Below are 27817 nucleotides of genomic sequence, written 5' to 3'. Positions count from 1 at the left end.
CCCACTGAATTCAGGGCCAATGGCTTCTGGAAAGCAGGTTTCTGCTTAGCAAAGACGTACCTTACTTGGTACAGTGTTTTAAAGGTAGAGCTAATTTCATGACCTGTGTGAATGAAACATATTTATGGGTAGAGTCATGTGCAGGGTGTGTAAGGACTTGCCCTCCTCATGTCCTCTACAAAAGAAGGCTCTGGCTGCTTCTGATGGTAACTAACCAACAAAGGGAATGCCCAAAAGGTCTCACAGAGATCAGGAATGGGAGCTGGGCCCCTGTTCACTGGCAACTCAGCACACGAGGGAGCGCTCTCTTAAGTTTTCCCAGCTGCATTTTCGAAAATCTAGATAAATGCAAGTTTAGCCCAACCTCACCCCCCCCTCCCCCGCCCCAACCTGTTCCTGATAAAAGTGATCTTACGCCTCTGGAATTGGGATTTTGAATGTATGTGCCTACCCCATGTCTGGTATTATATTACAACAGCATGAAAATGGAGCCTAGGACTGAGGAGCCGGCCAGCCTCAGAAGCCTTCTTCATTGCCTGCCATGTAATACATGATATGCAAGCCTCTGACTTCAGCCAGCAGATATTTGGAGACCGTGTTGGCCCAGCATGGGGACTAAACTAATGTGTGTTTAGGTCAGAAAGCGAATCAGAAAAGCCACTGGAGGGCACGTCACGGAGCGAGAGCCCTATAAATTCACCCCCACTCTCAGCGTCCCCTGGCAAACACTCGGCTTCCCTCACTGGCTGCTCCACACCTCTCCTTCGTAGTGCAGGGAGAACTCCCGCCAGCCGCTCTTCTCCTGGCCACTGGCCTCTGCCCTACAGAAAAGCAAGAGGGCTAGACACCGAGGAGAAAGGAAAGCCTCCGACAGGCTCGAGGAACGCCCAGTGTACCCTCCACCTGACAAAGCGCCCTCCTTCCGAGAGCAGGGCGAGCGGGCGAACCCAAGCGCGCACGCCGCGGTCAAGTTCATATTGCCCCCTTCGACTGGACTGCACCGCGCTCCGCACATTTCTCCGGATCTACCCTGCGAGCAGGAGGCGCGAGCCGGGCAGCGTCTCCACGCGCTGAGCGCTCTCCCTGCACCCCGGGGAGGAGCGCCTCGCGTCACCCACTCGCACCCCCGGCCCCCGCCTCGGGAGCTCGGGCGCCTCCTCGCTGCTCTCCTTTCCTTCCTCCACTGCCGCCTCCCGACCCCTCCCCTCCCGGGGCCCCGCGCCTCCCCTCCCCCACCCCGGCCCCCCGGCCCGGGCTCTCAACGACCAGCCTGCGCTCCTGGCGCCCTCATGTCTTCACGCGACTCCCCGCGCTGGTTGACGTGGTGTCTCGTTCGGATTTCCAGGCAAGACCTCAGCTCCGGCGGCAGCATCAGCCCGGCCCATCTCGAGCTCCCAGGAGCTGCGCCCGGAGAAGACGCAGAGCGCCGCTGCCGCCGCTGAGCCGCCTGCCGCGCCCCGGGCCCACGCAGCCCCTGCCAAAAGCTCAGCGCGCGCAGCCGTGTCACCCCCCACCCAAGGCAGCGCCGGCTGCTCTGACTTGGGCTTCTGCGGGTGCCGGGAACCAGCCGGGGAGCTGTCGGCATCCCTCGCCCTTTTCGCGGCGGCGGCGGCGGGTACCTTGGCCGCCGCCTCCCGCGCGCCGTCGCAGCCCGGAGCAGCCCCAGGATTGCGAACTTGTAGTGCCCCTGACCTGTGGGGCGGGGCTCCGCGCTCCTGCCCTCGGCCCGGATGGGTGTACTGGCTGGGACTTGGGGCTCCTGGAGTTAATGTCCAACTGGGGGTCTGCGGAGACCAGATCCGAGGTAAGTGGAAGAGCGGGCCGGGGTGGAGGAGGCGGGTGGCGCCTAAGTCGCCGGCGGGCACAGAGGGCTGCGTGTCGCTGGAGAAGCTGGGGGTGCGGCTGGACCCCAGAGCAGGCTGTGAAATTGTAAAGAAGAAAGACTAGAGGTCCTAGGAAGACAGAGAAAAGAGAGAAGTTGAACGGGAGACAGGCTGGTCTTGAGGGAAAGGTTGCCTTTCCACGTGAGCAAAGATCTCTGGTGCCCCTGCTGTCTCTAGACCTCGTAATGTCCCAGGGGGTAGTTTCCCTCCCGGACTTGGTGGGGCGCTCTTCTATCAAGTCCCGGGACGGTAAGGGGCTGGGGTCATCTTTGAACCCACCGCTACCACAGAGTATCCTCTCTGGACGTGCAGCTGCATAGAAATCATTACTGGGAGTTTGGGTCTGTTCCGAGGGAAAGCGCAGGCCCTGTAGGGACTGATGCAAAGGTGCTGAGAAGCTAAAAATAGAGGGCCCCCCTCTCCCGGCGCGGTCTAGCAAAACTACATTCCTCGCCCTTTTCGGAACCCGGTTGCTTTGCACTATCCTAATGCCAGAAACTCTAACTAACCACCCCCGTCTAAGTTAGGAGAGGGGCTCCCTGGACAGTCCAGGACCCCGGTCTCCAGCTCGAACAGACGCTTGAAACTCCCCAAGGTCTCCGCCAGGCCATCGAAGTGATTATTTTAATGACCTCTTTTCTCCTGTACTCTGTGCCACCTCCCCAGTAACACCCCCTTCACTACTTTACACCCCCTCAGAGCTGATTTCGCCGCGGTTTGGTTTTCTGGCCCACCCGGTGAAAATGAACCCTCATCTGGGCGGGGAACAGCCTTTCTCTGGAACCCCCAGCCTGCTGGCGCCTCCCTAGTTTCGGCTGTGGCGAACCAGCCCGCAGACCAGACGTGCGTACCCAGAGGGTGAGGGTGCTTTCCAACCCCGTGCTCCCAACATTTTGCTAATTGGCCGGGACAAACAAATCTTCGGGCCCCTGCCGCTGATACGTTAGCGCGCGCCCTTCTCTTCCTCAATATTTTGAACCTACACTTAAATATTACAAGGAAGATGCTGCTTTCACCCTCACGCACACACCTCTTCCCATGAAGCCTCCAAGTGGTTGCTGCTGCGCTTCCTCCCGGCCCGAGTCAGGTCTCGCCCTCGCTGTTTCACCACGCCTTCGCTTTGGCGGGGTAGGGAGACAGCGTCCTTTTCAACAAGTGACAAGTGTCAGGTGTCCGGGAACCCCGCAGCATCCCCAGCCCATTCTCGCAAGGGGTTCGAGTGCCCCCCGACCTGAAACCTAGCCTCGGGCCCTTTAACAGACACCACTTCCCTAGACTGTCCTCAGAAGGCGTCCCTCATTCTTTTTCCTTCCCTCAGTCTCGGACCCAACAGTTCAGCAAAAAGTCCTCTGACATTCTAGGACACGAGGCACAGTTAAGAAAAGCAATACATCTTTCAGCAACTTCTGTCCCTACCCCAAAAGAAAACTCCGAGTTACAGGATGGCACACACACACACACACACACACACACACACACACACACACCCGCCCCTCCGTTTTCTCTCGCTGAAACCTGGATCTTGAAGGCAAAGCCCAAACAAAACTCCCAGCCTGCCAAACACAGGAAGGTGCGGGGGCACTGGCGGCGGGAGCGCTCACCCACGATGAAGTTGTCACCGTGATGCGGGGAATCCTGGGAGGGGAAGTTCTAAGTGCAGGTTGCAGGGAAACCAGCTCAGGTGAAGTGGGAAGAGACAAACTAGGAAGAGAGGATGGAGGGAAGGAGCCTGGAAAGAGGGGATGCTGGTGAGGACATCCAAAAATTACGGGGATAATTTGGATTTGAGGAGGATTGCTAGTTCACTGGGTTTATACTTTAAATGATAACGCAGCCTCCCGGCTGCGTGAGCGCTACGAGACTCAGGCGGTTTCTGGTGCCCCCTGGTGATGGGAACTCAGAATCGGCGGCTCCTGCGAGCCCTCCGGCTCTCCTGCGCGTTTTTTCAGCCCCGGGCCTGGGGACCACCAGGTGCAGGCGCCCACGAGGTCTCCCTTTTGCCCTGAGGGGGACCAGCCTGTGAGGTACAAGGACGCCGACTTCTGAGCCACAACTTGTTTACCGCACGTGGCAGCTAGTTAAGAAATTAAAGGCGGCGGAAATACGTCGGGCAGATGTGCTTTGACAAAGCGATAAAGAGACAAACAGGGAAGCCGCGGGGGGTGTGGGGATTGTGTGGGGTGCCCAGACGCGCAATGAGAAAAACGTCCTTGTAGACCTCTGTGTGTGCCCAGCCCCTAGGCCCCCTCCTCTTCCTCCGCCCACGAATACCGGGAGCTAAAGAGCCGCTCCGATTGGAGCAGGCCCCGGCGGTGCTCAGAGGGAAGAATGCACGCTCCCTGTACCGGGGGAGATGGGAGAGCTCTTTTGGGGCGTGTGCCTCACCGGGCGGAGGGCGAGAGCGGGAGCTGGGAGTCACTTCTGGCGATGCAGGGAGTTTTCCACCGTTTTCTCTTCTGCCAGCTTCGCCACACTTCTAATTGAGGATCTCCACGTCCAATTTTAAAAGCTCTCCGTCGGCCAAGCAGGAAAAAAAAAAAAAAAAAAAGGAAAAACCCTCTTAATGCGGAAGGGAAATCTGGTGCCTCTGTCGCTTCCTGCTGGCGGGCACGGCGATTTGGAATGGCGCATTAACCCGCGCCTCGCTGCTTCACAGGGCCGCCAGCCTTTTCGCACGCACCCACCCGGCAGCTGGCATCCAGGCGAAGAGGCAGGAGGCCTCGCGTCCTCCCAAGTCCTCTCTGCTAACGCGCCTCGTTGCGCTCATCTTGCGCCGCCTGGATGCAGTATTGCCTGGGTCTGTGCGCCCGAACCCAGAGCCATTGCTTTTTGCCGGGGTTGTGAACCAGCCAGCGCGGCATGAGGCTCGCGGAGCTGCAGGTTGTCGGGAGTTCCTAGTCCCTACCAACTCATTCGCCGAGTCCAACAGCTGCGCGGCGAACCAACAGACGCCCTAGGGGTGGAAAATGCGTTCGTCTCCGCAGCAGTTGGAAGTAGCAGCCGAATTAAACGCTTCATCGGGTGGCCTGCACGCGAACCCGGGCGGCTGTTCTAGGTAGAGATGGGGGGAAGAAGGGGCGGCTGCCTTTGGAAGGGAGGAGGGCGAGCCTGGAAATAAGGGAGAACAGCGCCCAGGTTTTTGCATTACCTGGAAACTGTCGTAGTACTCTCTCCATGGAAAAAGTTCAAGGAAATTTTCCTAAGAGTCCGTTTTATTTGTAGTAGAGGACATAATGAACTGCATGAATTTCGTAGTTTCCACTTGAAAATTCCCTTGGATATTGGAACACTGGCATTGGGAAGATACTGGGTAACACCGCACGCTAAGGTCCCCTGGCCTCCTCCCCACCTCTTAATTGGGTGGAGTTTGGCCCAGAATTGACCATACCGTTTTCTCGCCCGCCCTCGGCTGCACGGCCCTCCTTTGCAGGAGTGTGAGGACTGAGAAGCCAAACGGAGCCCCCTCGCTGAGAAGAGCTGCCCCCGCCCCGCGCGTATTCGTGGCCTAGGGCTTCGGGTGCCGGTGCGCCGCTACGGCGTCCGGGACCCGGGTACAATCGTACAAGAGTGACCGTGACCGGAGCGCGGGGAGCTCGAAACTCCTCTGGGATGGGAAGGGATTTAGCGTAGGAATCTCGCAAAACTGCAAACATTCAGAGGTGTTCGGGTATACCACGAAGGATTAAAATTTCAGGACAAACGCAATCCCTACCTAACAGCAATATTAAAGCATTGATTAAACGCATACTTTATGCTCCTGTGGGCCTTTTCAAAATACGTTATTTAATGCTCTAACCTTAAGAGGTGCAACTAGTATTTTAAACCGAGTTGATGCTTCAGGGAGTTATGTAACTTAACGTAGATATTCCCATACCGGCCAAAAGCCTCCAAGTCTCTACTAACTTCTTGTTCCGACGACAAAATACGTGGGAAGAATGACGCGCGGGGGTGCGGGGGGAACAGGTAGGATGAGGGGTGTCACAGAGCCTTCACCCGCCTGCTGAGAGCAGGATCCGGGACCCCCGGGCTGGCGTGCGCTTGATTTTATTCTAATATAAAAGGTCAGTCGCTTGCCTGTGTTTGACAGCTGGTTTTCAGGAGCTTATGGGAGCTGCTGGGAGGGGAGGCAGAGGTCTCTGGCTGGGGTGGAGGACACAGCATGGGGGCTTCCCGGTTGCCCCTCAGGGCATGGGGGTGGGCTTTGCGAGCCAGTAGTGGGGACTGGTCAGGAATCCTGGTGTCGTAGTGGGACTGGCGGGGGCAGCGGCCCTGGTCAAAAATCTGACCCCTGGGATCGGATGGCGGAAGAGAAGGGCAATTGTGGCTGGACACCGAGCGAGGGCCGCACCTGGGGCGCGCGGGGGAGGGGAGCTAGTAGGGAACTTAGAAGAGGGCGGGGATGCCTAGGGATCCGCTGGGCTGCGGCGGCCTGGAAGTAGGCGGTGACGAGTTTGAGGGGACGCCAGGTCCCGCGGGGATGCCGCGCCCATGGCGGCGACCAGGCCTAACATGCGTTCTCCGGTTCTCTCGCCCGCGGGCGCAGGTGCCGCCGCCGGACGGGACTCTAAGATGAAGTTATGTGATGTCGTGGCTGTCTGCCTGGTGCTGTTCCACACCGCGTCCGCCTTCCCGCTGCCCGCCGGTAAGAGGCCTCCCGAGGCGCCCGCCGAAGACCGCTCCCTCGGCCGCCGCCGCGCGCCCTTCGCGCTGAGCAGTGACTGTAAGAACCGTTCCCTCCCCGCGGGGGGCCCGCCGGCGGACCCCCACTTACCCCCACCCGCCGCCCGCACGCACCCCAAGCCAGCCTGGACAGCAGCACTGCCTCCCCGACCCGCGGGCAGAGCCGCGCTGGCGCTGCAGCCCTTTCTGGTGCGTGGCTGCCCGCAGCTGCCCAAAGGCCCGGGACGCCTAGTCTGTATACGACACGTGCTGGGTTGCCCAGCAGAGAAGGTATCAGATTTTTATGCTGTCGGTTTAGCATGCCAATGAACAGATATTTTCCCCAACACCACCACAGGAAAACACAATTGTCCCCTTTTCTCTGCTTCCCCATCATATATACACACACACACCGTTTTTTTCCTTCTTCCAAAGCCCTTTCTCTGGGTGTGCCCCGCTGTGCTGGTTTCTGAAAACAATTGCACTTCCATCCTAAACTGCCCTTGCAAGGGAAGAGGCTGAGGTTTTACAAAACCAAGCCAGAGTCAGAGAAAACACAGAAGGGCCTGGATTTCCAGAACAAGTATCTGGACAGTCAAACCTGTTCAGAAAAGTTCGGGTTCTAGAAAGACTTAGGGTAAATGGTGCTAGCTGGAACGGCGGGGGGGGGGGGGGGGGGGGGGAGGTGCGGGGGGGGGGGTGTAGAAGCTGTAGTTCACTCCACACATGACAATCTTAACTCTTAAGAAAAGACCAGGTTATTCATATGAGAAAATAAATCTGTGATTTTGCCTCTCAAAAATGTTTTAGAAAGCACTTTAGTAGGGCATGTCAGCTATGATTTGATATAATGTACCCTCCACTCTTCAGAAGTTTATCTGTTGCATAAAGTAAGGTATGCTGCATTACAAGTTAGAGGCCACTGGGGAGATCTGTAGGTAACAAAGGTAGAATATGTGACACAATCCCAAAATAAAGCAGTAAGTAGTGAGCTGTGGCCAGGATGTCACCCTGGCTACTCCCCCCTCCCCATACCCCTCCAGCTATTTTGCCCTTGAAATATACTGTGGTCCTATTCATGGCAGAAGGACCCCGCAGGTCAGCTGTCTGCCAAGAGTCCCCCAAACTCTGTGGCCTTGCGCTAAGAACAGCCTAGGAAATGTGATGTGTTTATTTTATGCTTAATTACAACAATAAAAGCATATTTTGCCAGAAGTCCCCCAAAAAAGAAAAAGTGCATTTTTTCTAAGGCAAATTAAGACTTCAAGAGTGACTTAGGGTTAGTAAGAGAACATGGTTGATTCCTTGAAATTAAAGTGACTGTTCTTAGAGTTTCTGTCAATTAGTTGTATTGTATAAACCTATTTGATTTCAACCACGTATTTCCATCTTAGTCTCTATAAATGTTTCTCCAACTTAAATTTACTTTGCCCCTTTAATTAAATTTAATTAAATTTAAAATGTCTCTTATACCATTGTCTTCCGAATACTGCCCAAGAGAGCTAAGTGGCTTTGCAGTCATACAACCTAGGCCTAAATAACAGGAACATAGTGGTAGATAATAGTTCTCTAACCAGCGCACGCAGGAGAGAAAAAGGCCTGCCTGATAATGACGCTGATTAATTCAAGGAGATTTAGTTAGCATTTTAGTATCCTGTCTACCTAGGCTTATTTAGTGCTGGCTCCTGGTTTTGGCTCTGCTTTCAACTAACTGTGACTTTGGACAAGTGACTTACTTACTTCAGAACTCAACAAACAATTTAAAACTGTATAGTAAAGGGAGACCTTTCCACTTCAAAATGCCAGTGGCTATGAGATTTGCCCCCTGGCCGTCATGCCCTTGCCCTACCCATCCTTTGGGAAGAGATTCATAAGAAGAGACCCCTTCTCACTGGAATTACCTGGGGAACTTTAATGAATACTGATGCTGGGGCTCACCCTGAGAGATTCTGATTTAATTGGTTTGGGGTGTGACTGGGGCATCTGGATATGTAGATATTCCCCAGGTGAGTCTAATGTGCAGTCAGGGTTGAATCACTATGACCTAATAATACCCTAAGAAAATCTGTGCCTCATATAAGGTACCACCAGTCACAAAGCAAGCAAAGTCGTATTAATCCTACTGATTGGTGTGTGTGTCGGGGGGGTGGGGGGTATGTTGTGGGGAAAGGGAGATGACTTCCCTTTTCCAAAACTGATGCTAAGTCATCACTGGACAAGATTCTGACTACTCTATTTACATTTGAACCAGCAGAACATACCCAATTCTGTTTTATCTATGGGAAGACCCAGTAGATCCCAGAGGAAACTTGAAAGAGAAACGTTCCCAAAGAGAAACTGAGCTGCATTCTAAGCCAGATTGACTTCTTTCCAGGTATGTTCAATTCGGTAGCAAGCTGTCAGTGCAGGGGAGGCAGAATAATGACAGTGTGCAGACTTTGAACACTTGACCATGTCAACACGCCCCTGTCGCAGTGCTGACATTTATATCCTGCACTGTACACCATGCAACTGGTTAAGGCTTATGTAGAAAAACATTAAGTCACTCATTCCCTTTGGAAACATAAAGTACCATAAATACTGGTTGCTCTTCTTTTCAAATGCTTGCAACTTAAGTGATTAAGCAAAGGGTCTTTCATGTCACCTTGATATCATTCTGTGCTCTTCAAAGGACTGGACTGTACCCCATCCACACACTCACCCGTGAGGTTGCATGTGTTCTGTTGGTTCCAATGTAAATGAAACAGCCAGAATTCTATTCCTAGGATGAACAAACCAAATAGAAATCATAATTGGCTCACTTGCTTCCCTAGAGGTTGGCTATAAAGTAAATGTGCTGTGGCTGCCTCCCATAGCAACTTCGAGTTTGTCTAAACTCAAGGACTTGTGATTTTCTTTTGGGGGCATCCGAGACTTTTCCCTTCAGCTCTCTTGGTTCTTTTATTTTGCTTTTTGCCAGTATCTTCTCCAAGGGGCGATTAGAGCAGGCATGAAGAATCTAAAAGGTGAAACTCACAGATGTCATAGCATTTTAGAGCTAAAAGGAAACTCCTTATGGTCCTCAGGCCTGAAATGATAAGGCAGCTTGTCCAAGTGCCAGGACGCAGGTCTGCGGAAGCCGGCACCAGAGTTTCCCCAAACCACTGAAATGCATGCAGAGCATTCGGTTTTGCTACCTTGGGGAAAAACACTTTATATGGGAGGAAGGTCTTCAACTAATGACTAAAACCGTGTTGCACAAGGTTGTCAGAATTTATTAGTTCATCATAGTCACATGCCAGACTCAGCCGTGTGTGAAAGCTCTAAATGTACTTCACAAGGAAAAGTATAAAGTGCATGTGGCTTTAAAAATCTGTGATCTTATTACAGAATTGTGCACCTGAAATCTATGTAACTTTACTAACAATTGTCACCCCAATAAACTCTAATTTAAAAAAAAAATCCGTGATCTAAAAGCACATATTCATTCAGCAAATAATTGATGTGTGCCTGCATGGCACTGTCCTAGGTGCTAGGGAATCCTTGGTACACATAATAGACAGAAGCCCCTGCCTTCATGGAACATGGTATCTAGTAAATGGATGATGTGTGGTACAATTGGGGAAGCTAAAACTAAACACGGAAAACCTTGGGTGGGTGAAATGGGCTTTTTGTGTGACTGGAAGCCAACTAGAAGAAACATTGAACATCGTTAAACTGTAATTACAGGTTGCCCACAATTTGTCATCAAATAATGGGATTATATTCCATCAGTTTGGTAGCAAGTCACAAAATTGCCTGTAGAAACAGTCTTATAAATCAAGCTATCAAGTTTCCAGGCTAGTCCATAAAAATCTATGTAAACAATTATATGACTAAAATATAATTCACACCATTATTAGGCTAGAGTCTCTTCCAGGGTTTAGTTCCCTTAATCTGCAGAAGGAGGGCAAAGAGCAAGAAATCAAGGTGTTTCAACAAATAAGATCTCAAGTTCACACATTCAGATCAGACTATGGTTTGGATCTTAGCCTTGCCACTTAATCAGCTGTTGTTACTTAATGTCTCTGAAACCTCAGTTTTCTCATCTATAAAACAGGGATAATATTAAGCCTGCCTCATGAGGTTGCTGGGAAGGTTCAGAGAATGCTTTGTAAAGCCCTTGGCCCAGAGATAAGTATTATAGTGGTTATTTGTCACCCCACGAGTGCCTTTTCTGCCACCACAGCCTTTTACTTCAGCCTTTGCCAAGATGCAGCTCTAAATGGTGGAATTTCAAGCAGCACAACATAATACGGAGAGTGAAAGAAATGCAGGCTGGGTGAGGAGGCTATTTTGGGACCCGCAGTCATTTGGTTGGTCAGCACGTAGGCAGGTCAGCCTTGCCTGGGATTCTGCCCCGGGTCAGCTCTCCCTGGCTCTTCCCAGTTTTCCCTTCCCCATTTTCTGATCCCACATAGTTCCTATAGAATTTTTCCCACCAAATTCCCAGGATCATGTAAGGGAGACCCTCTTCCCCCATGGGGAGAAGGGAGTCAGGTCAGACTAAGATTCTTATATGCAAGTGATAAGGGGTCCGTGAATTGGAGGCCACCTGTACTGAGATAGAGTGTTTCTGTTTTAAATGATCCCAGCTGGGTCATTTAAATTAAATTAAGAAGTTTCATAAACCCCGCAAAAAACTTTTAGTGAACTTTAGTAGACTTTAAACCCATTGTTATCTAGCTAAGGAAGCTTCTAGTGCAACCAGCTGGTTAAATGTTAAGCTTCCAAATGTAATGTTATGGGATATAGAGTTCAGAATAAATACTGTGTTTCCCCGAAAATACGACCTAGCCAGACAATCAGCTCTAATGCATCTTTTGGAGCAAAAATTAATATAAGACCCGATATTGTATTATATTACATTATATTATGTTTTATTATATAAGACCCGGTCTTATATTAAAATTTGCTCCAAAAGACGTGTTAGAGCTGATTGTCCAGCTAGGCCTTATTTTCAGGGAAACACAGTAAAAACCATGTATCTATTGCTTCTTATTGTTTTAGGACTGTATGAATGAGCAATACTGTAATACAGTAACTACTTAAGCTGGAAAGGGGCTCTGCCATTTGGAAGCAAGAAATTGCGTGTCAGACTTTTAGGAGGCACTGATTCCTCAATTGAGAGCTGAGACCAACATCCCAGTCTGGCCCCAGTGTAGAGACCTATTTCAAACTGTTACTCTTTAGAGGAATCTATTTCAGACTTAATTTGAATTTGCCAGTCTTAGGACCTTAGTTAGGCTGATCCACAGCCGAAGAATTATGCTCAAAAGATGCTACTTTTGCTGATACAAAAATAAAAGCTATCTGGCAATTTCCCCTCCTAACATTCCTTTTGTCTTTATTTATTTAGCACTTAATGATCCATAGCACCTTTATTCAATTCAAATACTTTTTCTTTAATTAATCACTTGAAATCAACCAAGAAGCAAGCATTAAATATCTTCCATGTGCTAGGTGCTGTGTGGCATCTAAAAGGCAAAATTGTGAACTTGAATAGCTTATGATCTAGTTGTAAACTATGGATGAGCAGATGGGTGGGTGGGTGGGCGGATTGTCAGACAGATAGCTATGTCTGCCAAAAGGTTTACGTTAGCTGTGGTCATGGTAAGAATTCCTAGCAATGAAGTCACTGGGGTTTGGAGATCATAGCAGGAAAGGATTCGGGGGAGAGGGAGGGTTTGAGCCTGTACTTGAAAGACGGGTATTAGGAAAGGGCGGGAGAGGGAAAAGAGCACATTCCAAACCAAGGAGAAGCATGGGCGAATTTGTGGCCACCATATGGGGAAGGGGCAGGTGGTGGATACTGGAGGAGGCCAGACCATCGCCAAGAACTGGGAACAGGTGGCGGGAAGTGGTGTGAAATTTAGGATCTCTCTGTAGGTGATACCCAGTTTATGAGATGCTGTAAAATCCAGGAAAAGAAGGTGCTTGCTGTGTTTTTGATGGCAACGGGGTGCCACCAGAGCACCTCGAGCTGAGAGGTGGCCGCAAATGGGATCTGGCTGCAAAGCCGTCGTATGGCAGAAGTTATTCAAGTACCCAGGCTGCTCATGAGGGGCATCCATAGCATAGGCGTAATTTTCAGTATTGAAGTATTGGGCCCTTATTTTTAAAAAGCTTCTAGGCATAGGCACAATTAAATCAACCTGTGAATTCTCAAGTAAGTGAATAGTTACAAATAAAACTTAATATTAAAGTTAGTATCATAATAGCACCTCTTAGTTATCCACTTGGATAACCCAGTTTTTAACAAATAGGTTTTATATCTCCTAAACTCAAGTACGTTTGAGCTCTATCAGACAAAAGAAGATACTATTGTCCCCATTTTACAGATGAAAAAATGAGACCTAGAGAGTTGCTCAAGCAAGGTCACAAATCCAGTAAGTGGTGAAGCCAATATTCAAACCTCAAATTTCTAGTCCCAAAGCCGAGCATTTTAGCTTAACGTAGACTGTGCTCCCACATCAGTAGATTAAGAAAACATAAACACTGGCTTGCTGAAAATATTCCCTAAACCTGAAACACAGATTTTCAAGAAAATCTAATGAGCAATCTAACAGAAAGAAGCAGAGAGTATTAGATTTCCTTTAGGCCCTTTCTTTGATTTCTGTTTGGGCTGCAGTGGGCCTAGATTGTATTATTAATGGTGACTTCACAGTCCAGAGCAGGGCGTTTTAAAGAGAGATATGTGAATATCTCTACATACTCCTATAATGCTGGTACCTTTTGCAATGAGACGAGTCTCCCTAACTGTTTAGGACATAGCGAGGCCTTCTCGAATACTTGATAGGCTGACAGCATTTGGGAAGCCATTTGACAAGCACTGGGGAAGGTACTTGTTCTCAGATCACTCCCGTTCTGCCCAGGGAAAGGGAGAGTTCACATGGGAAATCACAGGGGACTGCACAGATGCCAGACCATTGCCACAGTGGGAATAGGAGTGGGTTTGCATAGAGAGAGCTTGGGTGACCACTGGGAAACAACTAGTTAGCTCAGTAGAGACAAAACCCACTGTTGAATGGCATTAATAACAGAGGTGGGAAGTCGTGCTTTTAAGTTTTCAAACTTTTTTTGCTTTGCAAAACTGCAACAGTAATGTTAAAAACTGTTGCACACTTCTAAAAGTGACTTCTAAAAATTTTTATCATAAGTTTAATTAGTTGTATCAGATATAATTTCCAGCCCATTTGGGAACTATATATGTGCTTTAAATATGTTTTGGGTAAAATCTGGGAGCTACAGATTTAGCTTATTCAATTCACAGAAAACTATCAAACTAATCAGCCCAAATAAATTGACTTTTTGGTCAGAAAAGGCCCAATTTCATTTTCAATTCAAATACACATGTTAATACACATCCACGAAAACTATCATACTTCTAGATCCTAACTAGAAGATGAATAGATGGATGGGTGGATGGACAGACAGGGGCATAAAGCACCAAGTCTTGCCAGGAGTGCCAGGCCAGAATGAAATATGGAAACACCTGCTTCGATATTTCTTGGTTTATTCATACGGGACTTTCCCTCAGTAGGTGTCCATAGTAACAAGCAACCCCCATGCACCCTTCCCCAAGACTGACCTCTTGTTAGTATTTTGCTTTTTTGTCTTTTCTGAACCATTTGAGAATTAGTTGCAAACATACCATTAAATAGTTTAGCAGGTACCTTCTAAGAACAAGGACATTACCTCATATAACCACAATTCAGTTATCCGTCTGAGGAAATTTAATTGATACGCTATTGTTATCCAATTGATACCCTATATTCAAATTTTCCCAATTGTGGCAATAATGTCCTTTATAGTTTTTTTCTTAGTCGAGGATCACAAACTACATTCGATTGTCTTGTCTATTTATTCTCCTTTAATCTAGAAATACTCCCAAGCCTTTTTTCCCCATAACATTGACATTTTTGAAAAGTCCAGGCGATCTTACTTGCTGTTTTGCAGACTGCCCTTCAATTTATGTGATTGTTTCCATGTGATTCAATTCAGGTGGACATCCTCTGAATACTAAGTTCATGATGATGTGTCCTCACATCAGGAACCACCGATTTCAGTTTGTCCCCTGGACTGTGCTTCCCAGTAAAATGAGTGAGGTGGGTGAGAACTACACCTCTCTCGGTCAGACAGGTGGGTCAGGAGAACCAGCTGCAGGAGACCAGTTTTAGGAAGCAGCACGTGTGGAAACTGATTCTCTTAAAACTACCTATAAGTACTGTAGAAAGTCTTTATATGTCGCCAGAAGGACACATGCCTCAGTCTGAAGACACTGATCTATGCCATAGGGGACACAAAAATAATGTTCATGGGCTTGATGTTTGTGTGGTTAATTTTGGGTCATTTCTAGGAACACAGACACAACACAGTAGATACTCCCAAGACAGGCCTGCTCCTTCTGCCCACAGACCACCATGCCAGGGGCTGCAGGCCTTCTCCTCTGTGGAACAGCTAGACTGACAAGGGACCAGAGTCTGCGTCTCCTTTGGGGTAATCTTGCTTTGCCGAGAGCTGGTGGAGTGGATCTTTACACTGCTACCCTCTATGTAGACATCGTTGAAGAATTACCACAGACATGGTAACCATAAGGATTTACTTTAGGCACCGTTTGTTAAATGCTTTCAGGCACTGAGCTGAAAACTTTTCTTCCGTTATGGTAAAGGTTTACTATCCCCATTTTAAGGGGAAGTTGGGGGTCCATATAGTTAAGTAACTTAGCCGGACTCCGGACCCAGGGCAGCCTGAGCCCAGCACGCACTCTGTGACTGTGCCACAGGATCACTTCCTACCAGCTCAGGACACTGCTACATAACTCTCCTGGCTATGACAGAGAGTCAGCAAGAAGAAAAGTCAGGAATTGGGGTTTTGTGAAGCAGTCATTTTTGAATGATACTTATAGCGGATTATCTGTAGAGTCTGAGATTCCAATATTCACTGGGTGGGGGTAGAAGGTCCTTCCTCACCTCTGACCACAGGTCTATGAGACAGGCTCAAATGGTAGAGAACACTTTGCTTTCACCCCCTTTATTTTCCTTTCATCTCTCAGTCCCTCCTCTTCTTGCCCAAGGCCCTCAGGCCCTTCTACCCACTGCTTAGCTGGCCCCTGGGAAGGGCTGAGGGAAGGCAAATCCCACAGCAATTTTGGAGCTTCTCAGGCTGTTGGCAGGGCTTTGTGTGAATAAGAAGCGAAGGTTCCTTTGCTTCCAGGCTCCATTGGGGTTTCCCTTGAAAACAGCCTGCCTCTGATAACACCACAAGAATTATTTTCCCAAGTGTCTTTTTGTGCACTTTATTTTATTGGGTAAGCTTCTCGCCCTCCCCCATTAAATTTTTATAAGGGCAGTAGCAGATCTCATGATGTGTACTCTTTAGCATGGGGTGTTTATTGCCGACTGCCAGTGCTTTTAGCTCACACCAGGTGTGCTTGGATTAGCTAACAAATGGACACCCTGGTGGGTGTTCTCCCTACTTAAAAGCAGGAGAAAGAACATTTTCTCCCCAGGAGAACTATGCTCTATTACTGTAAAATTATTAATGTAACTATAATAGCAGTATGGAGCACTTAGGTGGAAATCAGAGCAGGGAAATTAGAACCTGAGTAACAAAATAAATACAGTTTGTCTCCCCCTGAGCAAGGCTTTTTTGGCTATTTGTATTCAATGAAGTAATTTCCATTATACTTATGATAAGTTTTCTTAGTTAAGTTGTAGGATAAAGTTTCAAGACACAGTATAACTAATAAGTGTGTGCGACATTGGTCACAATAGGTGCAGATAGCAAATAAATAAAATGACATTTTGGTGGGCAATGTGGCTTTTAAAAGTATTCCCAAGGCCCCTTTTTCAATATTCTGAAATGATTTCCATTCTGGTTGGTCTTTTTCTTCTGCCTTGAGAGGATCCAGGGATGCTTTTTAAAAAAAATAACAAAACTCTGGTGTTTTCACAGTGCAAATACTTTTCCAATAAACCCATGTCATGCCTTATTGTCAACAAACCAGTGGTCATGGAGAGACTGCACCAGTAGCTCTGGCAATGGCCACCTGACTCAGTAAACTGCTTCAGCTGGTGATTATTCTTAGGAAAGGAGGTGCCATGGACCCCTCTTGAAGTTAGCCCAAGAGTAGCTTAGGACCAGAATGTTCTATCTCCTGCTAGATGGGTACTCTGTCCAAAATAGCAAAGCAAGGATGGTCATTACATAGTGTGAGATGCACAGCGTTCCGGTGCTCAGTGACCTATGGGCTTCTTTTAAATTAGTTCAAATAAATGGCAAAATTAACTCTCTTAAATAGAAGTGATGACAAAACTGTGTAGAAGTTTTCAGAGAACTGGAACGTTCTCATAGATTAACACTACATATTTCAGATGTTGCTGAAGGTCACAGAAGAGCAAGGGTCAACAGTTTCCAAGGCAAGTTGTGAGGCTCTCGTGATCGATTTGGTAGCAGTTGCAGTGGGTCATGAGCTGGGTATGACCTAAATATACTTCAAGGAGAAAAAACAGAAATGAATACAATAGAGATTTTAAGAAAATGCCACGTTGTATTTGGTTTTTGGGTGATAGAGACTTAAGAATTGCAGCACGTTGTCCTAAGATGTCCTCTCAGAAGCCATTGGCGCCATCTTTACCTTTACAGACAGAGAATGAGGTAGAAGGATGTCTCCCTCCCACTAGCCCCTGGCTGTTTTGAGACTCAAATACAGGGCTTTCTTCACATCCTTCCACCTCTCCTAAGTAGGGCTTAGGAGGACAACTTGATGAGTTGACAGACATTTGGTGGTGATTACTTCAAACGTAACTGAGACATTGAGTCAAAGGGTTAAAAACGGCGAAGAACTGCTAGAACCTAAACTACCTCTTGTGGGGTTTCATGGGGCCCCTGATGCTGGTGGCTGAGCAGAAGGCTGCCAGGGCATTAGCCAAGGCGGCCACCTCCTTGACAGAGCTGACTGAAAGTGAATGTCTGGCAGCACTTTCCCACCGAGACTTAGACCGTCCGCATCTTAGGGATTTAGCCCTAGGAAGGGCCCCAGAGGGGGGCTAGTTGACCTCAGAAGGGTTGAGTGAGTAGGCCAAGGTCACGAGGCTGGGCAGGGACTGATCCTGGACTGGAATCCCGGGCCGTGTCCTCTCCAGCTCTGCAGCAACAGCCTCATCGTTTGGTGCCAGAGTCCGTTTGAGGAGCTTCCGGAGATGGGGCCTCTCTGTCTGAATCTGCCGCCACCCTTGGCTGCCGGTTTTCCGGTTTTAACTGGGAAAATGCCAGATCTGCCTGAGACTGATATGTAAGAACCAGGACATGGAAGAGATGCCCCTGAATGCCATGGCTTTTCCCTTTTTGGGGACAATTTACTGCATTCTGTAAATTAGGCAGCCTAATTTCAGAATCTGCTCAGTGTACCTCAGTTCATACTGAATTTTCCCCATACAAGCGTACTTCTCACTTCGTGTTCTGAATTTGGTAAGTGCGTGCATGTGTTCAGGTGAAATCAGCATATCTCGTTCCTCTTGTTCTAGAGTAAATTCCCATATGCCTCGAGACGTGAAAGTTGCATAGTAGTCGAGCTTTTCCTTAAAAACAAATAGGTGGCCTGCAGCTTCGAAACCAAACCAACCAAGTCCACATTTTCAAGCCACGTGGGCTTGGGCAAATAGTGATCTTCCCTGAGCCTCAATTTCCAATTTGTAAAGGGAAGATAATATGCAATCCCTCCTTTAGCGTTGCAGGCATGTTGTTGGATTTAAAGTTAATATGTGAAAGTCGGCATACATCCCACTTTTATATTGTTAACATTTTTAACTCCATCACAGAAGCTGTTATTTAAATATAAAATGATGAAATTTTGTAATTGTAGAATTATAAAGGTAAGCCTCCATCATGTAGTTCTTATAGTATTTCCATTGTAGTGAAAGAAAATCTTATTTCTACCTTATTGAAAAGTAAAAATAATTTATTCTTTAAAAAATGACATTAGTTGGGAATTTTCTCAAGGGGTTATTTCAATCTTAGGCTGATCTTTTCATATAAATGTGTGTGTGTGTGTGTGTGTGTGTGTGTGTGTGTGTGTGTGTATACATACATATGTGTGTATGAGGTTGCTCCCAAAAAACCTCAATACAGAGAGAGAGAGAGAGAGAGAGAGAGAGAGAGAGAGAGAGAGAGAGAGAGAGAGAGAGAGAACTTCCATTTTTCATAATACTTGGTCTACAGAGCAATTTGTACTTTACCTGGGGTACAGGGAGACAAAGAATATCTGATTAAATGTCCCTCACCCCAGGAGGTTTTCCACTTGCCTCCTGTCTGCTGACAACCTTTCAGGGGAGGCTTTCCATGTGAGGACGGGCTCCCCAGCACCTCAGCAGCCCCAGGCACAGCCCATCTCAGAACAGGGCACTACCTGGAGTGAGGGCATCTGGGCACTCGTTCCAGACGCACGTCTCACCTGTGTGGCCTTGGCTTAGGTAATAGCTCAGCTCTGTGGACCTCAGCATACTACCCTTGCCCTTGCAATACACAGAAGCTGAATGCTTTCCAGTGAAGTGCAGAGGCTGGTCCTCCCCAGAGCGAGAAATACCTGGGCCTTCGCTCTGTGGCCCCTGTGGCCCTGAGGCTAGCTCTGGCCTCTAAGATGGCTCCTCTAAGAGAGGGCCACTGTGGGTACCAGGATCCAGCCCCCTCTTTCCTGCCACCCCAGAGCCACAGAGACCTTTCCTCTGTCCTGTCCTCGGAGCCCACTTCCTCTCCGGGTAAGGGTTATCTCCTTACACACAACTTTGTGTTGCCTTCCTCTTGGGCCCACAGGTTAAAGATAGGCTGAAGGCCAGCTTAGCACCCCCAGCCTGGCAGAAGTGAGGAGGGGACAACCCGATACAAGTGTAAAAGGACCTCTTTAATTAAAATACAATTAACCTGTACTGTTTTTAAGAGAACTCTAACATTTAGGAGACTACCCTATCCACTGAATGCCAGCCTAAACAAGATAATGTTTTGAATTATATACCTTTTAGTTCGGCTACTACAGGGAATACTCTGAGGCCTCACAATCGCTCCTATAAAATCTCAATTAATTTTACAAAACAGTCAATATCTCAGTCCTTTGTTCTTGAGGTGACGTATTTTTCTCCCCATAATCAAGGGAAGCAAAGTTTCTGCAGTGAACCGTTTGTTCCTAGAGTCATGCCCCAGTACAAGGTTTCATTTGTTTAAACAACACTGTTTATACAAAGGGCATATCAAAGTTAAAGTATTTTAAATAGAATAATGCCAAAGATATTTGGTTGCACCCTGAACGGTGACTTAAATGCATTTTGATTTTTCAAAAACTTTAGCTTTTAGTTGGACATGTTTTCCAAGATCTCTCCTCCAAGTGGGTCTGGGAAATGAGCAAATGTTTGACCTTTTAAAAAAATGATGCTCCTCTTTTGTGGTTTGCAAGTATTTTGCTATCAAAGTTAATACTAATGAGGGCTACTTGTGTAGCTGACTTCCTGCCAAGTCCTTTATAGGATGAAGAAGAAAGTGATGTGATTTTAAGTCTTAATTTAGGGAAATAATCCAAACCCAAACACCTTTTCCCTCAGCTTGGTGAATTCCTGGAAGATTGAGGCAGCTGTGGGATTCTTGGTTCGTCACCGGGAGTTCACTTGCCTGGGCAGGTTTGGAGGCCTCTGCAGAATTTTTAAGGACAGGCTCAGTGAGGTGCATGGCTCCTGATGCCCCCCCAAATGCCTACTGTTGATAAACTGAGACCTCTCTACGAATGAACTCAAGTCAGCATCAAAATGCCTAGAATTAGGAATTTAGTTGGAAGAAACAGTAGTATTTGCTCTGTGGTTTGGAAAATATAATGTTGCCCTTTTCTGGTTTCCAAAATTTATATCCACGTAAAACTTTTCAGCATAAATATGTTTTTGCTGTATTTTTCAAGGAGAAGAAAAGGGAGGAGGGGAATCTTTCAGCTCAATAAGAATTGCCTATGACCTGAACTCAGGGCTTAAATAAATGTCCACATTAACAACAAGGTATGAGGGAGATTCTCCCATCAAAAGGAGAAGTTCTCATTAGTTGCACCCTTCAACATTTACTGACTGCTTCCCCGGTGCCAGGAAGCCTTTTAATTCAGGGTCAATCTGTTCACCACCTCATCCAAAAGCCTAAGTGGTTGGTGCATTCACACTGCTACAGGCATCACCCTGAAAAGGAATTTAAAATAGAGGAAAAGGGACTAAACATTGTCATAAGGAAGTATAAGTATGTCCCAAACATGATTGAGGACTACTCATGCTGAAAATGTATTTGCTATTTGTCTGAAACTCAAATTTAACTAAGTGTTTTATATTTTATCTGGTAAGCAAAGCCAATGGATTAAACTGTGTAGCCAAAATGTCTTAAAAATGAGGGAAAATGTTTTTCAGGAACTTTGAAAGTATCTGGCAATAAATAAGAACATTGTAGATGCCAATTCAAATCATTATTGTAACTCTACTCCTATAAAATGATGTGAATTATCATATAATATAAATTAATGAGTCTCTAAACCAGTGTAAGTTGAACTTTTGTAACTCAAATGTTTTCCCATTAGTTTATGCTAAAATTTTAGTTCTCATTTCTTATTAATCTTCAGTTGATTCTTCATTGATTTTAAATTTCTATGTTCCCAGTTTTCTAACTGGGAACAGAATTCAGAAATTCTTAAATGGCTCCAGGGACCCCAATGTGTGTCTTTTTATAAAAACAAAGGTCTTTTTTGGAATTTGAAGACTTTTTGTGCTTTGATTAATCACCCCTAATATATCAGTTTTAGGAGTTCAGATTTCTGTACAAGTATGGATTTTTGAAACTGAGCACACCTAATTTCTTCTTTTATAGCTTATTATTGAAAGAAATCAAAAATGGCATAAGCAGCCCAATTTTCAAAATAAGTAGTTCATTTTTTAAAATCAGAGTGATTTAAAGTTTGTTTTGTTGTTGTTGTTGAAGAAAACAGAAAACTTTCTAAGGAAAGTCCAGTCAGAAAGTGGTTCAGAGGAAATGACAAATTCAGAATGCTCGCCCCCTCTTCCAGTTCTCCTAGGGAAAATGTTACTGCTCCCAGAGAGCATGAGCCCTTTCTGAACACTCAGGATGAAGTAGGCATTGAGAGCTAATGCTTTAAAGCTGCAGGAAGCTGGCCTGGGGAGGGAAAGTCAGCTTGGAGATGGTTATTCAACTCTCAGGAGGAAAACGACTGTGCCAGTCAGGGCACGCTTCCGGCTATGTGATGTGGGTTGTTTATCTTGGAGCCTTTCATTTCATAATGGTGTAGTTCACAGCTGAAGTTCAAGTGCCCCCCTTGAAAAATTGACTCTTTCCTCCCTCTTATGGTGACCTAAATTCATTAAAAAATGATTGAGGGCCTCCAGGGAACAGGTCCTATTTTAAGCACTTGGGATCCATTGGTGAGCAAGCCACGCAAAAGTCCCTGCCTCCTGGAGTTCACATTCTATCAGAGAAGACAGACAATAAATCACAAATACAAATAAGTTATACCAAGTGTTGGAAGGCAGTATTACGGTGGGGAGGGAAGAGCAGGGCAGGAGGGTCTAGATCTGGGCTTGGGGAGGAATTGCATTTTAAACAGGGAGGTGGTGGGGACATTTGAGCCAAGACTTGAAGGGGACATGGGAAGTGAGCCACTGTGTGCTCTGAGGAACAATTTCTAGGCAGAGAGAAAACAGCCCTGAGTCCCTGCTTGTGCCTGAGTCTGACCTGTGATTCTCAATCCACCGCGATTTTGACACCAGGGGACATTTGGCAATGTCTGGAGGCACTTTAGTTTCACTACTGGGATAGGAAAGGGGTACTACTGGCATCTCTTCAGTAGAGACCAGGGATACAACTAAACATCCTACAATGTATAGGACGGCCCCCCACAACAAAGAACGATCCAGCCCAAACTGTCAACTGAGGTTGAGAAACCATGTCTGAAGAACAGTGATGAGAAGAGACTTAGAAGATGAAATCAGAGGCAGCAAAGACTGGGGGAGAGGCGGTGGTCAGGCCAGGGAGGGCCTGAGGCCCTTGTGGACTTTGGCTTTTCCTCCTAGAGAAATGCGGAGGGTTTGGAGCAGAGGCGGGACGTGAGCTGCATTAAAAGTTTTTGGAGTGTCGTTCTGGCTGTTGAGTAGAAAATAGACCGAAGGACAGTAAGGCAGGGGTAAGGGAGTTCAGTGGCTGTTGAGGTTAAACAGGCAAGAGATAATGGGGCTCAGACCAGGCGGAAGCAGCTTCCTGACTTCTGTGCAGCAGAACCACCCAAGGCCAAATTTTAGATATCAGGCAACGAGGAGCTCTGGCTATTTCACACAATCCCCACTCTATTCATTCCTATATGCCATATAGTTTACATATATTATCTATCTATGTGGTTAAGTCGCCTTAGCTGTATTTTGTTTTATGCAATAGGATACCTGATCATCTATTTTAACAATCAGTTCATGACAAAACAATTGGATGTGGGTTAGGCACAATATGATCCTTCTCTGCTTTAACATGGTCTTGGCCAAAAACATTCATTCCCTCTTGCTAACAACTCTTTTGTGGTGTATTGCTTGCAGCCACTATAACCCTAAACATACTAAATTAACTGAAAATGGGATGAGGGGAGCATGAAAGGTCTAGTACCTAATAACAGGTGTTTGAATTGATTTCCTTTTTTAGAAATGTATTAAATTGTTCAAATAGTTAGTCTTCTGTTACTTGATCAGCCAAAGCAAATGCTGAAACGCAGCAGAAAACACCAAGAGACACCTAATTCCCGCTTTTACCCAAAGGTCTCAAATATCTTAGCAGCATTGCCTCATCATTCCTCCCTGTGATGGTCTTAAAGTACATGTCTTATCCTGTTTGCAACCAAAGACGGTGAGAGTCATGTGACAGCCTGTGTGACAGCCTGCCGCAAAGGCTGGACCCTATCCTGGGGGTCAGGCTATATCGATCCACAAATAGCATCTCATTCCACTTATTGCTGTGGCACGTTTCTATGTCATCTGACAGTACTACCATATTTTTTAATTCCTGTTGTTCCAAGGAAGTGGTAAGTTAGTCCTTTTGTTAGTGAGAAGAACGCTGTTCATCAGTCTCTTATTTTTTAAAATACAGTTGAGTTCACGAACTTTTCATTTGTTCTATCAAAATGGTTCTTGTCCCACTCAGCGTGCAGAGGTGTTAAGTTGAGATAGATTTCAGGGAAGAGAACTGGGTATTCCCGAAGAAAGTAGCCGTGTTGGAAGAATAATCCTTTTTTCAGGATTTCCAAAGTACGGCCTGTGGATCAGCTACATCAGAATTCCTCCCGGGCTTGTTAAAAATACACATTCCTCGGCCCCTGCCCACACCTCCCCCTGAGGGTAGTAATCTGTGTCTCACTGAGCATCCCAGGTCATTCTCATTCACGCTGAAGTTACAAACCACTACTCTAAGCTATATTAATAGACAAGAAAAATGGTCTTCCAGGATCAGCCTCCATACAGACTTGTTAACAATGGCAGATATTAGTCAGATGGAAATGCTCCTAAGAATTTATTTTCAACAAGGAAGTGTGTCAGCCACCATGTTAGTCTCCTCTTTCAACTGAATAATTTTCCTTCTGCGGAGTCTTGGAGGGCGGATTTTAGCTTCTGTTCTCGGGGGACTACAGAGGTCACTTAGCTTGACAGGCTGTAGTTTCGCTGTGGGTCCAGTCGGAGGTCACTTCTGGAGGTGCTGTTATCTGGAGGACGGCTTGAAATGATCATTGTTTTTGTCTCACGTGGCTGTTTCTGTTTTCTTGTTGAACAGCAAATATGCCGGAGGATTATCCTGATCAGTTTGACGATGTCATGGATTTTATTCAAGCCACCATCAAAAGACTGAAAAGGTCACCGGACAAACAAATGGCAGTGCTTCCCAGAAGAGAGCGGAATCGGCAGGCTGCCACTGCCCACATGGAGAATTCCAGGGGGAAAGGTCGGCGAGGCCAGAGGGGCAAAAATCGGGGTTGTGTCCTAACTGCCGTCCATTTGAATGTCACTGACTTGGGTTTGGGCTACGAAACCAAGGAGGAACTGATTTTTCGGTACTGCAGCGGCTCCTGTGATGCTGCTGAGACAATGTACGACAAAATATTAAAAAACTTATCAAAAAGTAAAAGGCTGGTGAGTGACAAAGTAGGGAAGGCCTGCTGCAGACCCATCGCCTTTGATGACGACCTGTCATTTTTAGATGATAACCTGGTTTACCATATTCTAAGAAAGCATTCCGCTAAAAGGTGTGGATGTATCTGACTCCGGCTCCAGAGACCGCTGTGTATTGCATTCCTGCTACAGTGCAAAGAAAGGGACCAAGGTTCCCAGGAAATGTTTGCCCAGAATGGAAGATGAGGACCAAGGAAGCAGAGGAGGAGGAGGAGGAGGAGAAGGAGAAGGAGGAAGGCAGCCGTTGTGGGAGCCTGGTAGAGGGAGATCCAGCCACAGCAAACTGGACAGGAGAGAGAGAAAGCGGCCGTCTGGATTATTCCGGATGGCAGCCGATGCCACCAGAAGCTCAGGGCTGGTGTCCCTGGTTGGGTGTTGCCATCGTTTCATCTGATACAGTCCACCATCACCGGTCACGGGCACAGTTGCGGATGCACTTGAAACCAAACCAGTGTATCTCCTGTGGTTTGTTTTCACACGTCTGGAGACACCAGGGAAACGTAAGCCCGGTGTCATTCCTTGTTTTGACGTTTTACTGCTGAAAGCAAGAAAGGTTTATTTTTCTGTCACTCAGTGGAGACATACCCCGGAAAAGAGGGGGCGGGGAAAAAAAGCAAAGACACGAGATAGTAACCTTTGAATTTGAAAGTTGAGGCCTGAGGTTTACTACAACCAGCATGTGGTGAATGGCTGGTGATTGATTTTTGAACATGGTGTGTGGGGTGGGAAGAAGTTGGCTAGGAACCAAAAAAGGCTGTCCTCATGACTAAAAACCAACCTGAAGGTATTTCCTTCATGTCCTTGGAAACAGAAAACCAGTTGTGGTTTTCGGCAGCGTTCTTGCAGGAGAGCGAGTGGAGAAGGCTACCCGCTCACCGGGGCAGGGAGACCCACCGGCCTGTCGGTTTACAGAGAGACAGATGTTACATACACCGCAGCTCCGTTTATGCGTGGTCACCAGTGACCAGAGAAGCTACTCGATGCAATGCATCTATTTCAGATACAGAAATATAGAGAAGATATTTATTGAGATTTAAGTTATTGTTATTTATTACCGTTCACTAATGAGTTTCTCTTTCTTCCCTTATTTATTAAAGTTTCTTTTCAAAGGTGCCAAAGTATATGTGCTCGCAAAATGCAAAGAAAGGTGACAAAGGAAATTTTAATTGGGAACAAGGGTCCATGCTTTTCAAAGTATTAAAACGTTTTTCACTAGGCAAAAATCACTTACTTTACCTTTTTAAGAAAAGCCCTCATTAATCTCCCCACATTTCAACATCTTCCCTAGTTTTCTTTTTAACAAAAGAAATGTGTCTGAAGGAATGTTTCTGACAGGCCCCTTTTCGGGAGCCATGTGCAGAGACTGTTGGCACTTGGTTTTATTTCTTCGTTGCTCCATCTCAGAACAGAAATGCCATATGCTCCATTTTCTGTTGTTTTTAAGCTCTTATTCCCCTCCACATATATCTATTTATGATATGCATAACCATATTTATGAAAGGTTAAGTTCTTTTAGTAGGTAGTCCTAGATTCAATGTTGACCTAAAAGTGAAAATCCTGTCAGGTAGCCAGGAGTCCGCCCAGAGAGGACACTCTTCCTCCATCCTTCCACCCACTGTTCTTGAGAAACAGGGGTGTGCTGTACAGCGGAGGAGTACACTGCTGGCCTTCCAGAAGTGAGATCTGCTGGTTGCCATAAAAGCCCGTTGGCTGTCATCTCAGGGCAATAGTTGCTGTTCCTGTACACCTGATCCCTTCCTGGGAAGAAGGTGGCCCAGAAGGGTGGACGAGGAAGACGTCTGGCCTGGCCACACACCAAGGCTCGAGCTCGCAGAGTGCACTACCTTTATTTTTTTTATTTTATTGGGGAACAGTGTGTTTCTCCAGGGCCCATCAGCTCTAAGTCGTTGTCCTTCAATCTAGTTGTAGAGGGCGCAGCTCAGCTCCAAGTCCACTTGCCGTTTTCGAGCTCATGCTCTAACCAACTGAGCCATCCAGCCGCCCCTCTGGCAGCTCCGTGGCAGCTCATTGTCTTCAGTCTAGCTCACTGGCCCATGTGGGAATCGAACCAGCAACCCTGTTGTTCAGAGCTCGTGCTCAAACCAAGTGAGCCAGCAGGCCAACCCTGCACTACCTTTATGATGAACATCTTCAGAGGGGAGAGAGTAGGATGGGAACAACCACCTCATATGTGCCCCAGATCGTGGATTTGCCTGGCAGCCGACCCATGCACAATGCACTAAGCCCTGTAATAGAGCTTGTCACATACTTCATAAAAGGAATTTTTGTCAAGGAGATCATCTATCACTATCTTCAAGGCTATTAACCCAAAAGTATGACAGGTTTAGCAATTAAATGACCTTACTGGCCTCCCTCAAATAATCATATTAATTTTTCGAAGTAACCAAGAGGCGGCAGTTACACATCCCTTCCCCGCAGCCCCAAAATCCCAAGTTCTCCATCATTCTGCTCCTTTCTGTCCTTTCTGCTCCCCTTGCACAACTCAAAATTAGAGGAAAATGCCTCCCTCCCCATCTCCCGGGGCCAGAATGGGACCTTGCTCAGCAAGGAGCAGCCTGCTTAGAGTAGTGACAGACCTAGCAGTCTGGTCATTCATAAAGCACAATCTGATGTCTCCCCAGGATCATCTGTCCTATTCAGACAGTCCTGGCAGGTTTGATGGCTGGTGTCCCCAGATGTCAACTCAGCCCCTAGCTCCCTTTGGAGAGTCCCTGCCCAGAGAGCCTCTAGGATTCAGTGGGTGTTGACAACTTGTTCCCAGTGTCACCTACACACCATAAGCAGGTTTTAACGGAAGCAAATCGCTCTACCAAATCCACAAAAGGGTAAAGTTTGTGATTTTTCTTAATCGTTACAATTACCACCTGATCCAGTAAGGAGATCACTTCTCTGGAAGTTCTGACTTCTCTGTCGGTCGTTTGTGTTATTCAACCAAAGTTCGCTACAGACTTTATTTTTGTACAATATCATTTTGTAACTTTTTACAAATAAAAACTAATTTCTATTGCTTTC

General features: G+C 47.0%; 1 protein-coding gene across 4 annotated transcripts; it reads left to right on the top strand.

Annotated features, from left to right (window-relative positions):
• The first annotated feature begins 1321 nt into the window (after nt 1-1321).
• Nucleotides 1322-27817, top strand: GDNF (glial cell derived neurotrophic factor). Of its 4 annotated transcripts, none has more exons than XM_019737208.3 (3): nt 1322-1804; nt 6427-6525; nt 24390-27817. In XM_019737208.3, the coding sequence occupies exons 2-3, from the start codon at nt 6453-6455 to the stop codon at nt 24872-24874; spliced, it is 558 nt and encodes a 185-aa protein (XP_019592767.1). In that variant the 5' UTR covers nt 1322-1804; nt 6427-6452; the 3' UTR covers nt 24875-27817. The 4 variants fall into 4 exon arrangements, with proteins under 4 accessions (XP_019592767.1, XP_019592766.1, XP_088652619.1 ...); XM_019737207.3 differs by having other exon boundaries at nt 6427-6603; XM_088796493.1 differs by lacking the exon at nt 1322-1804 and adding an exon at nt 8797-8916 and having other exon boundaries at nt 6470-6603.

Source organism: Rhinolophus sinicus, chromosome 3 (genome assembly GCF_057876585.1).
Source record: "Rhinolophus sinicus isolate RSI-liver-muscle chromosome 3, RSI-T2T, whole genome shotgun sequence".
NCBI classification, from domain to species: domain Eukaryota; kingdom Metazoa; phylum Chordata; class Mammalia; order Chiroptera; family Rhinolophidae; genus Rhinolophus; species Rhinolophus sinicus.
The sequence above is the reverse complement of the archived record's forward strand: the minus strand, read 5'-3'. Positions and strand labels throughout refer to the sequence as shown.